General features: G+C 44.9%; 1 protein-coding gene across 2 annotated transcripts in view; it reads right to left on the reverse strand.

The window, feature by feature from the left end:
• Positions 1–15,560, reverse strand: part of ZNF532 (zinc finger protein 532) — a 388,260-nt gene that overhangs the window by 217,176 nt on the left and 155,524 nt on the right. For both annotated transcript variants that reach the window (XM_078674895.1, XM_078674894.1), the window contains one exon: positions 9,824–12,198. In XM_078674895.1, the coding sequence (XP_078531021.1) occupies positions 9,824–12,175 (2,352 nt within the window). In that variant the 5' untranslated portion in view covers positions 12,176–12,198. The remainder of the gene's footprint in view (positions 1–9,823; positions 12,199–15,560) is intronic.

A 15,560-nucleotide genomic window follows, 5' to 3' on the forward strand; every position in this document is an offset into this window, starting at 1 on the left:
TAATCAGGGGCTAGGCCACTGACCTCAAAAATGGCTGTTCCGAGTGATAAATCTGGCCGCTCTGGAAGAAAATAGATCCGGAGGTGGACATGTCCGGATTGATTCGCACTCCGACTGGAAAAAGGAGAAACTCAGTAAACCAGTCTTGGCGAAGCCATGAGGGGTGAAGAGGGACACTCGACACCACTCTATTTTGTTCTTTCGGAGAACTCTGGGACCCAAAGGTATCGGTGGAAAATGGAATCAGATTGAGATCAGTTGGACGACAAACGCATTTCCCTGTAAATTCTTGTGGTGATGCCAACTTGAAAAGCACCAGTATGTGCTGTTCTTCTAGGTCGCGAAAAGACCAGATCTGGAAGCACCCTACTGCCGAAATTTGAATCCACATTCCGTAGAGGAAAAACTCAATCGAGAGTGGAAATTGTCGTCCTGCTGAGAGTGCCTGCCAGACTGTGTCTTGTACCAGGAACGTGGAATCGCCAGAAAGTTGTGTGCGTTCTATCGCTCATGCACATAGATCACCGGCTTCCTGAGGCAACAAAGCTGATCTAGCCCCTTGTGTTTAGTGACATAGAGTACACCAGTTATATTGTCTATGCGCCACAATACAGTTGTCTCCTCGAAATTATTGCGTAACAAAATTGGAGGGCAAGGAAGATGGCTCTTCGCTCAGCAGGATGATGTACCAACCTCATATGAGGGCTCATTTCCCTAAGACCTTCAGCCCCTAAATAGTGCTCCCCAATTCCTGAGGGATGTGTCCATGGTGATTGTGCAATTTGATACCTTTTTGAGGGAAAAAACACACCTTGTGTATAAATTTCTGTCTTGGATTCACCCAAGAAAAAACCTCTCGCATCGAGGAGGGATTGTAATGAGATCTTCAAATGAATCAGAGACGTGAAACCAATGTTTATGCAGTTGCTGTAGCAGCGTTATCCTGTGCAGAAGGACACTCACAGGAAGCAGGTGGAGGTCATGGCCCGCTGAAATTTGGAGAATGTAATGAAATAGACTAATGTACTCAAAAGAAACAGCAAGAAAGAGCTGCAGGCTTCTCATTCGTAAGAGACAAACACCCTTGCTGAATTAGCATGGACTGTTGTTCCTAGAAAATCCTGTGTCGTAACTAGGAATAATTGGGACTGGACATGGTATATCGATAAAAACCAGGCATTGAAACAGTGACTACAAAGTCTGGGTGTACTGGATTGCTTATTAAGAAGAGTGATCCTCTGTAAATAAACCTGTCTCAGAAATGATGAATGCGTATGTATTGCAGACACAGATAGGCTGCCAGAATCTACATAAGAATCACGTGGAGTGGACCGAGAGTCCTGACAAGATAGGCCTGTGATATAACTTAGAGTATAGATCAATCACGTTCCGTGCTGTGGAAGCATTGTTACCTAAACCTTGACACTCTGGAGGTCGAGTGCACATGTTAGGTCCCTGGCAGTAACATTTGAAAAACTTTCTGGAGGTACAACCTTTGAAAAATGTTTGTGCAGAGATGACAAAAATCCGGCGCTACATATCTGACCAGCTAGTTGAAGAGGATCTGAGAGGAAAAAACCTAACTCCTTATTAGATTCAGAACCACTCCGACGGTCCCTGATGTATCCATAAGTCAATTTGTAAATGACTCGCGCAGATGAGTTGAATGCGGTCACTATGAAGGCGTAGCATACAGGAAATTGCCAAATTCTAGAGCATGCTCTTTTGACATCACAATTAGAATTTTCCATAGATAAATAGCAGTGGTGACCAAATGAAATCTTAGAGATATGCCACCCTTATCCCACTTGGAATGGAGTCATGATGGGCTTTAAAGTAAGTCGTAGTGTCCTGGAAAAAAGACGTCTTGTATACGATTTAGAGTCGAATCATACAGTTGCATATCAGGTACTGGGTGGAACTTTTTGGATTAAATGCGAAAACTGTCCTCGGGCACCCCGAAAGAGTTGATCCCCGTACTGTGGAGAATCGAAGGCGCGGTATTGTCTGGTCAATATGATGGCCCAGAAGTAACAACTATAAAAAGGTACGGCCATTATCTCAGTATGGACTTGTGGGCGAGGAACTAAGGGTTCCTCCAACCTTAACTCCGCAACACAATACTGCAAAACTTGGAGATGTAATGTACACTGCACGGTGTTTTGTTGATGATTATCTTTTGTCCATCCTTTTTGTTAAAAATTCTAGAAATGCCAGTGTAGGGGTATTCAAGGATACGCACATTCTGTGCCCCTATGGTAAAATTGATCCTGTCCAGAGAGCTAAAAGATTGCCCGAGAGTCACCAGCGTCGATCTTTTGGCTTAAGCAGAGCTCAAAATCACTGTCAATACAATACTGAAAGAGAAAGAAACCGTCCGCTTCTATCCTGGTGACAAGGGCTTGACGAAAGCGCGTCACCGTTCCTTACATGAGGAGGTTAAATCCGTCAACATCCGCCGTAGGATAGAAGAATAAAGAATCATGCAAGATCCCGTAACTTGCTGAAAGGAGGCTACGACTAATAAGTAGGGTAAAGTAACACTGTAATAAGCCCAACTGGACCAAGCGTCGACTAACCTGACCATGGACTGGGTCCAGCATCAGAGAGGTCAACAAGAAAACGTGACCCTCAGTGTCCGCATAGGAAAACTGTTGCAGACTTAAACTACTGTGGAGGTGACTGCTGACGCTGTCAGTCTACAAGTCCTCCGTAGACATACTTCTTGTTGGCAACGAAAACTGATCCTTAACTTGGCCAACATTCCACAATAAAACTCACCATCACTGAGGATGATTGATGAATTAAGTAGTTTGTCAACTTTGAAAGTCGTCGACGAGCCTGCTAGTGATTAAGAGAACTGTCGTCAATGGGCCAACTGTGTACGGACCTAAAGCCTGCGTGGCCACTGCCGATGTGCCCACTGTTAATGGCCCCAACTGCACTGTTTATAGGCCCACTGTTGATAGCCTAGAGATGCCAGGTCCACTGCCAATGGCCAAGTGCCGATGGATCACATGTCAGAAGGGCCACTGTCAGTGGCCCACTGCTATTGAGCCAACCGTCGCCCAAGCTTTCAGTTGACTATGTCAGCTGAATAGGCTCACAAACGCCGACGAGACTCTTCACCGTCTATGACTGCTCTTCAGCGTCGACGAGGGACACACTGCTCCGTCGACGAGGCACCTCATCTCACCGTCGACGAGGCACTCCTCCGTCGACGAGGCTCCTCACCGTCGACGGGGCACTCCTCCGTCGACGAGGCACCCCTCCGTCGACGAGGCTCCTCACCGTCGACGGGGCACTCCTCCGTCGACGAGGCCCCTCACCGTCGACGGGGCTCCCCACCGTCGACGATTGCTCTTCAGCGTCGACGAGGGACACCCTGCATCGTCGACGATGTTCCCCACCACCGACGAGGCATCTCACCGTCGACGAGGTCCTTCACCGTCGACGAGGCACCCCTCCGTCGACGAGGCTCTCCACCGTCGACGATTGCTCTTCAGCGTCGACGAGGGACACCTCTCACCGTCGACGCGGCTCGCCGTCGACGGAGCTCCCTCGTCGTCGACGAGGCTCGTCGTCGACGCAGCCCCCTCGTCGTGGACGAAAGGTTCCCGTCGACGATGCCACCATCACAGTCGACGTTGCTCGTCGTCGACGCGGCAAAACTCGCCGTCGAGGCTCAGCATTGACGAGGCAAAAGTGTATTTTGTGAAAAAGCTGTTGGTCAACGAAGCTCTTTGTCGGCAGCGCAGCATCCTGCGACTTACAACCAGTGCATTTGAGGGCTCTGTCAACAGGATCCTGAAGCCCTGTGACACCGTAGATCACCAGTGACGGCAGAGATTGCCGTCGTAGAATACCAAGAGCGTCTAGTCAACAAGCTGGCACCTCCTCAGAAGAAAAATGCACAGAACGAGTCTAAACGCCTGAGAGTAAATCTCGTGGGCGTAGATGTGGGAGGCAGACTCGTAGCAGGTCAAAGACCCTTACCTTAGAAGCAACCTCAGCTGGTGAAGTAAAGCCAAAAACATCACTGCACAGAAAGGCGCCATATAAACATTGAAAATCCTCCCACATCAGAAGGGGGGTAGCCAAATCACAAGAACATCCCCTTCTATCCTACCATGTCAGCAACAGCCAGACAAAATGATCCATGGAAACGGTCTCAGCTTTCCACCAGTGACACAGGGTCAACAAATAGACTTCGTGTGAGAAAATATCACAAAATTTAATAGATATATATAATATAAATGAAGAAACTGAGCAGAGCTCAGGGAGACTCCCTGCACACGACGTGCGGTAAAAAATCTGACAGCCTGAGCCTCTGGGGGGAACCTTCTGGTGGGTGCTGTCGCCTGATTGGCTGCAGTTTGGGCTACACAAAATGACAGGGATAGTCACTAATGTGGAAGTTTTTTCTTCTGTAGCTTGGCTACTTTACTTCCTGGTTTGTTTTTTATTGGTATTTACTATGTATTTATAGCATATTATTGCTTTTTTATATACCGTGGGACTCCCACTCCGACGACGGGGAATGATTCAGGCATGTGAATCTATGAAAGACACCCCTAATACTGGAGAACAGAACACGTACCAGGGGGTGACGCCATGGGTGGTTACAAAATGAGAAAAAACTGTACTAAGGAGGGACTACTATGCCTATGTACTAAGGAGGGACTACTACACCTATTGACCAATGAAAAGCCACAGTTTACAGTGGACAATGACACAAGCCAATGAAAAATATAGACGGAGAGTGGCAGAGCTTCAAGTCCTTACTGAACACATCATGCCTCTCAGTGCAGCACAATGCGCTGCCCAGGCTCGACCTAAAAATGAATGTGTCCATCTGTAATGTACCTGGTGCTCATGAAACCGCTCTAATACCTTAGGGTCGGGTTTGTGCTATAGAAAACGACAACAAAATGATGTTCATCAGAATGAATGATGACTTTATTATTTGGCTGGCTGGCTCAACTGGGTGAGGGATTTCGCTTTCAAGGCAGGTGGTCAGGCCATCTCCATACTCAGCCACATTCATTGCTAGTTATTTCTATATCACTGTGGTGAACCTGTGGCCAGTTTAACTGAGCAAAAGTGGGTGCAAAGACATGCCAAACTGCAGTAGGCTGTGTGACCCAATAAAGTGAAGAGAGCAACAAAAAAATAGGGCTGTCATCATACATTTTTACCCTAATATTTATCTGCGGCAATATGAGTAGGTGAAGTACTCCCATATGAAAAGGTCACTTGTGGTCCCTATACCATGTATTCATTCTCAGGGAACGAGGCGTGCTCCAGGAAGAGGCAGGCAGAAGTTTAGTCTTCCTCAGATTGCATCCAATATATTGCATGCATTGCAGGCTAGTTGGTTTGGGATATACAACAGCAACACGTGTATGCATTACTACTGTCTTTGTGGAGATAGGACTAGGCCCTGTTGTTGTATATCCTCAAGCAAAGTCTCCACACTCGGAACCCTAGTGAAGAGCCCTTTGGATTTTACACTTGAGTTAATCGAGGCTCCTAATGGATGGCCACTAATTGCACATTCACAGTATGCAGACACCAGCATGCTCCTAATTGACAGGCTGCACAAGAGGAGCTCTGGGATCTCTTTTTCTATGACGTATTTAGAATGGGTTCTCGATGGTTTTCGAGGACAAGCTCTGAAATGTTAAAAGTGAGTGCCTGTTGTGTGATATTTGTTAACTTGTATATGTGTGAAACCTGACAGGGTGCAGGGGTTCAGGACTGTAGGAAAAAAAGAAAACAAACAGGATTTTACTGGGGAGAATTGTGATAACCAGATGAAACACTGTTTGCACCGATTATACTCCCATAAACTGCAAACATGCTTAAAATGGTGTAAAAATAGCTACCGGTAATGTGAGCACCGGAAACGCCATTTCTGCAATGTTTTCGGATGTATTCATTATTGTCAGCTAAGCACTGTTTTGCCACATACCAAAAGACCCGTACAGCGCCTCGTAACGTTTTTTTTTTTTAACAGTTCCAAGCTTTGCTCTTGCCAGTCGCGTTCCATCACTGCCATGTCCACTACTCCAGTGAGATACATCGAGGCGCTACAAGACAGGGGATTAAAGTAGGCCCCTGAGAAGCAGGGGGGGGCTTTAAGGGGCACCCAAACCTCGGGGGGGAGGGTTCTACGTTCAGTCCAAAACCATTGGATATCTACGAAACATCTACGGGGTCCCTTATCACATTCTGCGGAGGGGGAGGGGAGGGGGATGCTGTCCAAGACTTTATTCTACTCGAGGCGTTGCGATGCAGACCCAACCTGAGTGCCTGGTACTTGTATAGTGATTGCACTTAAAGATTTGCATGTTATATTCATTTATTACCTAACCAGAATCGACCACTGACGCGCTAACTCTCAAGGCTATGTTAGTACCACGCTGGGGCCCTTCTGCTCAGTATACTGCTTTCAGTCCTGTATTTGGGGTATATGGTGACTTCCGATTTTGGCCCGGGCCCTTTTAAACTCAGGTATTATGTGCCTCCGGGTCCCTCGGTCAGGCGGCTGTGCGCCTGCACTACATGACAGGCATGCACCAATAAACAAGCAAACTCACCGCCGCAGCCCGGCTTCAACAGGAAGCCAGGCAACCTTTGTTGGGACGGAGGCGGGGCCAGACAAATACAGGAAGCAGACGGGAGTCTACACCGCGCTCCTGTGCTCGCCGGAAGAATTGCGTCTCAGCTAGCGGGGCTCCCGTGGAGAGCCCCGCGGCACCCGCCTATTGCCTGGAATGACCCGCTGGCTGCCCAGGGACACGCAAGAAGAACCTGGTGAGTGGGGTGTGAGGGGGATGTGTGCGCGCTGCCATGCCATGCTGTCTGAGTCAGAAGCGCACGCGCCCAACGTTATCAATCCTTAGTTGTAAGGGGGGGTCTCTGTATGTATGGGTGCGTGCATGGGCGCTCGTGTGTGTGTATGCGCATGCGTGTGTGGTGTTGGAGCTTCCGAGGCAGGGGATGGGCACGGCGCTGTGCGCGCCCACGAGGTGAAACTGCGCTCGTGCCCATCTCGTGTCTACATTCCCAGAAACGGGCTGCAATAGTCGTCGAGCAGACAGCAACCAATGCTTTGCATTGGTTGCACGTCTAGGCTCGACCTAAAAAGATTGGGTCTTGGCAAAATGGGATTCCTTCCGCCAGGCCATTAAGAGTAAGGTCTCCAAAATGTTTTGGAATATGGTCTCTTATGGGAATTGCAAGGGCATAGCCAATACAGGGCATAATATCGCTGCTGAAGTATGGAATGATCATTATCGGTCCCTGAATGGTGTGCAGGAAGAGAAGGGAGTACGGGTGAAATGATGTTTCTTCCTTAAATAGGGAATTGTCATCCTTTGGTTTGAATGATTATCCTATGATAAAATTGATGGAAGTGCATAGGGCCATTCATAAGATTCCCCCTCATCAGACCACTGGCATTGAAAAAATTCCTTGGGATTAATATCTTTCCCAACCTGAGGTCTAGGGTAAATATGTGATCTTCAATGCCATTATTGAGGGAATTACTATCCCCAAATCATGGGCCTGGGTAGAAATTATACCTGTGTATAAGAAAGGTTCCCCCACTGCTTCTGGGTAATTATAGACCTATCAGTTTGATAGTACCATGCAAAAGGTTCTCTCTAGGGTATTACTGGAACGATAACAGGAGTGGATGGGTGATTAGCCCTTTCCAAACAGGATTCAGGCAACAAATATCTACTGTAGACCAGGTTTTTAGGCTGCAACTTCTATATTGGAAAACCGTCATTCTGAAGGGTGGCAGCCTTTATTTCACATTTGTAGGTCTAAAGTCAGCTTTTGACTTAATCCCAAGAGATATGCTTTGGGCAGTACTGATATGAATGGGAGTCCCTCCTTATCTGTGCGACACAGGTAAAAGACTCCATGAGAAGAACTTTGTCCAGGTTCGATGTGGGAAATTGGGGGAGCTTGCGAAACCAGTTACTATTAGTAGAAGAGTCCGGCAAGGATGTGTACTGGCCTAGCCCCATTTTGTTTGGACTTCAATGGTCTGACGGATTTATTAAACAAAGTTGACAATAATGATGCTCCCAGTATTGATTGTAATAAGGTTCTGGCATTGATGTTTGCCAAAGATACTCTCCTTCTTTCAAAATCTTAATGGGCATCCATCCAAAGGATATGGGATAATGTTAATACCTGTTGTAAGCTAAGAGGCTTAGAAATTAATGTCACTAAGACAAAATGTATGGTCTTTAATTAACTTAGTGCGTAGTGTTCTCTCTCGTTCGTTCTCTCTCTTGTGCGTTCTCTCTCTCCGATATATATATATATATATATATATATATATATATATATATAAAATCAGGATTAAGATGTGTATCAGAGTATGTTTTGCCGGTTTTAATCAATAAATGGATTTTACCAACCAGTTGCTGTGTTTGTTCCCGCATCAAGGCAAGTTTGTGTGGATGTATATTTATATATATATATATATATATATATATACACACACACACATATATACACATATATACACATATATACATATATATATATGTATATATACACACACACTTTAAAAAGGTCAAAGTAATGTTATAATTAGGAGACTTTGTCAGTGAAAACATTTAGGCTTTGAACTAAAAAATTAAAACACACAAATTCACCAGTTATAGTTAGCAGAGCTAACTTGAACTTGCGGCACACTTTCATTGCTTATGACCTCACACATTACAGTACTCATAAATTGTTCTATGACATCAATCATGACATCACTGATGAGAGTTCAAACAAAAGCAAAGAACTCTTGTGGTTGTGTAGTCAATCACAACTGAGGAAAGTTAGTGTTTTTGTTTTTTAGACTTTGGATCTTACATAAGATCACTTTACCTGAAGTTTGTTTTGATCCTCAAAACTTTACTAAACTTTAGAAGGAGTCAAAAACAGGGAATATATCTCCATGGCTTAAGCAAGATATGGAAAGACATGATGAGACCCCACATTGTTAGCTGGGTCGAAACGTTGTCGACAACTTGAAGCGAACCAATTCGCAGTACCTACTATTATACTACGAGGCTTCTCACATTGATTATGTATCCATTGAATGTTCGTTTCTGTAACAACATTGAAACCTTGTTTCTATAACACAAAAGTCACAATCGATAGTCATAGGTTTCATTTTTTTTCACTTGGGACACTCAGAACTGAAAATTTACAACAAATGTGAATTTTCATATATAAAACATCTTGTTTCTCTACACACTCTGTGTTACATGTCCTTCTTTCTCTGACATTTCTATACCCCCATTTAACTGCGATTGTGCGGATATATATACTGTAATATTAATTCAGCAAGTGCCCACAGGAACCACTGCTTTTTTGTCCAGATATACTTATAGACACTTCTCCTTGATTCAACTTCAATACATCACTTTTTCAGACTTAGATAATGAGATCAACGGAAGGTTTTGAGGGCTGTTTTTTTTTGCTTTTCTTATTCATGGTTAGTTGGTGACCTAGCTAAACAAATATAACTGGCCCTAAAGACCGTGTAAGTGAATGTGTGTAGCGACTGATATAGATATACACTTATGTGTGCATACACGGGAGTATGGCAAAAACACTTATTTGAGCCCTTATTAAAAGTAATTATTGCAGCTGAAACGATAATTCGGGTTCACACTACTAAGTTTTTCAAGTAACAGCTAAAAATACGTATTACCTTTATCCAAACAGAATATATAACAGGAGAACAGCACAAGGCACCCTCCTCACATGTAACAATATGTAAATTAAAAATATACTGTACTTGTCCACTTGTATCAGCCGAATGCTGGAAGTGCGTAGCTAAGGTTGTCTCATCTTGGAAAACATCATTACACTCCAAGCACTTCAGATTATGCCTGCAAAGTCTGGAAGGATCCTCCTCTAGGGGCATAGCAGGGACAATGGGTGCATTGTGAGGGGCAGATATTACTGTACTATTGGTACCAGACTGGATCTTCACTGCTGAAGGTGCCCCAATCCCGGCAGGACTTTGAAGAAGTGATGTGGTGGTCGCTGGAGCAGTACTGAAAGTTAGGAATGTAGATGCAATCATCTGATCCAATGGGACGGGTTTTAGAATCAAGTGAGAGCACTGCATGACAACACCTTTTTCCTTATGTCCTCGTGCATGGGAGAGAAGACTGCATTTGTTATAGAAAACCAGATTTTTGGTGCAGTGGTTACACGTTACTTCAATCCGTACACTCCGTCGGTCATAATGCTGCATCAGACTTTTTTCAAGGGCGAAAGAATCCCCACATTCCAAACACTTGTAACCACGTGGAGGCAGGGTGATGCCTGAATTGGCAGGGGGGTTCAGATTTGGGGTGTAAATGGGGACAGGGTTGACACTACTAAGGACCTTATTGAATGCTTCCACTACAGAACTTTGTGACGATGCCACCACTTGAACTCTGGCTATCTTTTTAGAGGGCTGTGTGACTAATTGTGAAACAAGTGTCTGTTTTAATTGTTGCTGAGGTTTGGTTAGTACTTGGCGAAGTTCGGAGGTGGATTGAACACCTTGAGGCAAAAGGTTAAGGTTGGCGAGATGGACAGTCTTTGGCACAAGTTTAGCGCTGGCAATGCTTGCCGCTGGCACCACAACAGTCTGTTGCTGTATAGCACTGGCAGCTTTAATTATGGCATTGCTGGCACTCTGGACAGAAGCAGCAGATATCACCGTGGCTTTCACCGTAGTGTTATTAGCAAGCTTTAAATTAATTACTTGTGATCCTGCAGTTTTCACTGCTGAAACGGGAAGGAAGGCAGTAGCCACAGGCTTGATGGTAACTTGCTTCGGAGTGAGGTCTGTTGTTGTCACTGTATTCGTGACAGATGGCGACTGAAGGGATGATCTGCTCGGAGAAGGAGATAGGCCAGTGACAGATGAAGGAGAAGATAAAAGCGATGTAACTATCATTGAGGGGCTATGCTCTGGAGTCTTTTTCCCACAATCCTGTTCAAATTCAGGTAATACTCTTGTTACTGTTCTCTTAATTTCTCCAGATGAAGTCTTGATAGTTTTTATACGAACCTTTGGGATTGCTGGAGTTGAGCCCGCAGGAGAAGATGGAGAGCCTTTGCTGCTGATCTCACTTGAAACACTCCTGGGACTGTCCAGCTGCTTTGCATGCAGTTTATTTGCACCATCAATCAGACTCACAGACTCAGGAGACTGCTCTATAAGTAAAGGGCTTTCACTCATTTCTTTTGGGAAAGGAGAAGTGTCTGCTGAATTGCACTGAGTTAACTTGCAAGGTTCTGGGTTGATCTTTCTAGCACTGAGGGCCTGTATTGCAGCTATACACGAAGACAGTTTTAATGATGACTTTGCTTTAGCACTGAGTGGAGTATCACAAATGGCATCACTTTCATTTTTTTCTGTTCTTGTCGATTCTTCTAGTACCATATTATCAAGTGACTTATCAGAATCGTCGTTAAAGAGCTTATCTTCCAATTGTCCAACTTTGAACGGTTCACAGTCACTAAGACCAATAGAGTTTGTTTCTGTTTCTGGCCCATGTAATATACTGTTTTGCATACGACTTGGATAAGAAATGCCACTTTTATTCAAGGTTTCCCTTCCAATGGCCTTCAGCCTATCGTACTCCTGCTGTGAAAACGATCTTGTCAACATGCTTGCACGATAGCCTGATCGGATATCATCTTTATCCGGAGGATCAACCACCTCAATCTTTTCATCCTCGTCAAATTCTTCAGCACTTGAAATAGGGCTAAACTGATTAAAAACAGAGTTCTTGAGTATACCTTCAGATGCTGCCCCCAAACCTTTCATAGACGATATTCCCTCCCGATTAAAACGCTCTAGATTTGACACCGTGAGAAACCCATTGTGCAGCCCATTACTGGTGGAATGATGAACATCCTTTTCTGCTCCATCTGAGTCGATCCGTATGTTTTTGACTATCACACTTACACCAACATCTGAGGATGATGGAGCATGGGAGTCCTCATCTGGATGAACATGGTGTTTCATATGGTTTTCATGATCATCATGCTCAGATTCAATAGCTGCCTTCGGGTCGACCATGTCAGGGATGTCAAAGGCGGCAAGGAGGTCATCAAAATCTGGTGTCTTCATATCGCCCATGATTGTGGATTTAAGCTGCAAGTCTGTGAAATAAACAGAAACGTGCTGGAGTTTAGGAATTATAGACATTGTGAAAGAGTGCAAGAATCAACAAAGCTTTCCTTGACAGAGACCACATTGCAATCACATGTTCGAAAAACCATTAGAAGAACCCTAATATGACTGACTCAAACTACACCTACCTATTTGCCTAATACCATCATGTCTATCTGATCAACAAGGCAAGATAGGTCACCCATGCTCTTAATTGGAATATAGTATGTCGGTTTTACAAGTACTATGCAAGTACCATGAAATGGTCGCTTACTTAAATGTGCATTGCAATTTTACTAATATTCATACACCTTGATAGGAAAATAAATAAAACATTTTACAATGAAAAATTATTACTAGGACAATGAGTTTAAATATATTACACTAAAGCCTGTGCAGGGAGAAGAGAGCTATCACTGTTTCTAGGCAAATTCAGTCACACTGGTGGGTGACTGGGGATCAAAAACAAATGAATATAACCTGTATGATTAATGAAAATAGATTAAACGTATGCTATACAAAAGTTACACCCTCCATTAGCATGTCTTAAATTAAGTCACGCTAACACCAAGGGGGTAGAGAGAAGAAAAAGGGGATTAAGATGCAGTGCACGAATTGTGTTTTTGAAAACTGCCCTCACTCACACACAAATGTGTGTGGCATGCTTCATCATCAGGTCTGCTAACAAAACACCCTGGCGTAGCCACGCACAGGATAGAGCATAGGGAGGGGGAAGACAAACAACATAAAAATAAATCAAATTGGTGACTGTGTGTGCTAGAACCAGTGACTGGAGACAATGGTAGAAAAAGTGCAGCGAAGAAAGTGATTAAAACTGGCTCATGGGTGCCCTATCAGATATCTTTATTCCAGGGTCCCAAGGCCAGGATTAAAATTGTGAAGGATGGGCGTGTTATAGAGAGGGCTAGGTCCTCAAAACACCCTCCTTAAACTGCCAGTGTCAACATGTTTCAACCGTCTTCATGTGCCCCCAAAAGAGGGTCACGTCGGTCTTCCTCAGGACTTCTACAAGTCCCAGTCAGGTTCCCCACATTACCTTAATGTGGTCACTTGCCGGGGTTCAAGGTCTAAAAAGATCCAAGCATGTGGTGGCAACTCCCCTAACATGGGATACAAGCACTGGAAAGATACAACATACATATGTCTGTCATAAAATTACATGTCAACAAAATATCCTCCCTGTAATTTAAAGGGCATCAAACTGATGGCTCTATATGTCTGACTGACCTCCAACTCTTTCCAAAGGGCCGGTTCATCTATATAATTATCTTAACCCCTCCTTGGGTACCCATCTACGATGTTACCCTGTGAGTCCCAGGTATTCATAACAGCTGCTGTCATGCATTAAAAACAACTCTACATCCGCTCATTGTCGAAAAAAGTGTCCTCATAATAGTTTTAAACGGAGGAATGACTCAATCCCTACTCCCCAACCTTCACTCACCGAGTTAATCAAATTGTTGAACTCGAAATGGTGGCAGGCAGGGAGAACCCCTAAGAACACAACCTGCATCAGAAAAACACAGTGCACATCAATAGTCAAATACCTGTAGCGTACAGTGTTTTGGGTCCAACACTGTAATCAGAGAACAAGAAAAAAAAAAAACTATAACCCCCTTACTGTTCCGAAGGGAGTTCGCTCAAAATCGGGCCTGCTTCCTCACCACCGCGTAGTGAAGTGAGAAGAGGCCGACCAGTGCAATATGTATTCTCCTTCCGCATATGCCCACCGAGGTCACGTGGGGCGCGTATGCGAAGGAGTCACAACGCTGGAGGGGTGTGGTCCCGAACTTTAATCCACGCCCCTTTGTAGTCCGATCCCCTTCCACCATAAACAAAGAAAAGTAAAGAGGGAAGCGTTTTAACAAAGGAACCCGATCCCATTCCACACATAATTATGGATTTAAAGATTAGCGAGGTGGATACAATGCACGCCACTCCCGCAATAGTACTTCAAATAAAAGCAAAAGGGGACTCACCCTCCTGTCGCTGGAGGCGCTGCTCTCACACTCGGTCACAGAACAGATTGGGCCCAACACGTCAGTAAAACATATCTCCCGCAGCTATCAATACGGGAGTACAGTGTCCCGGAGTGTAAACTGACACCGCCACTACAGCAAAGGTCATATTAGGACCAACTCCAGAGGACAATCCCTCACCCTCCAGGCCCCCTGATCTCAGTCTCAACCCCGAGAGGAAAAACCGGGCTAACAGTTCAGATGTGGATAGGGATGTAAGACTATACCAAAAGTCCCTGTCCCTCAAAAAAAATGGAAGATGTTATCACGAGTGGACACATAACTGGGTGGAACCCCATGTATTGATAGTAAGATTAGTCAGAACACTTTTATTGTCTCCACGCCAATCCCCCTGTATATAGATGCACCACTCCTCAGTAACAGAAAAGGGTTGGCCACAATGTGGCTTTTCAAACGATAAACCCACCTTTGTTCTCTCATAAAAGGGCTCTATTCTTATCCCCCGTATGAGAATTCAACAGCAGCTTTTCAATGACCGACCACCTGAGCTCTTCCGTGGTATGTTTTAATTCCAAATTGTGTGCAGTCAGTTTCGTATTAGACCTCCCACATCTAATAGTACTTCGATGCTCCATAATTCGGGTCTAGAACCGAATAATAGAGCCCTTATATTGGGATCGGGTTCCTTTGTTAAAATGCTTCCCTCATTCCTTTTCTTTGATTATGGTGGAAAGGGGATCGGACTACGAAGGGGCATGGATTAAAGTTCGGGACCACGCCCCTCCTTCACCCGTCCAGCGTTGTGACTCCTACGCATACGCGCCCCACGTGACCTCGGTGGGCAAATGCGGAAGGAGAATCCAATTGCACTGGTTGGCGTCTTCTCACTGCACTACGCGGTGGTGAGGAAGCAGGCCCGATTTTGAGCGAACTCCCTTCGGAACAGTAAGGGGGTTATTGTTGGGGGGTTTTCTTGTTCTCGGATTACAGTGTTGGACCCAAAACACAGTACGTTACAGGTATTTGACTATTGATGTGCACTGTGTTTTTCTGAGGCAGGTTGTGTTCTTAGGGGTTCTCCCTGCCTGCCGCCATTTCGAGTGCAACAATTCGATAAACTCGGTGAGTGCAGGTTGGGGGGGTAGGGATTGAGTCATTCCCCCGTTTAAAACGATTATAAGGACACTTTTTTCGACAATGAGTAGATGTAGAGTTGTTTTTAATGCATGACAGCAGCTGTTATGAATACCTGGGACTCACAGGGTCATATCGTAGATGGGTACACAAGGAGGGGTTAAGATAATTATATAGATGACCCGGTCCTTGGAAAGTGTTGGAGGTCAGTCAGACAT

This window comes from Lissotriton helveticus, chromosome 2_1, assembly GCF_964261635.1.
Source record: "Lissotriton helveticus chromosome 2_1, aLisHel1.1, whole genome shotgun sequence".
Lineage (NCBI taxonomy): Eukaryota > Metazoa > Chordata > Amphibia > Caudata > Salamandridae > Lissotriton > Lissotriton helveticus.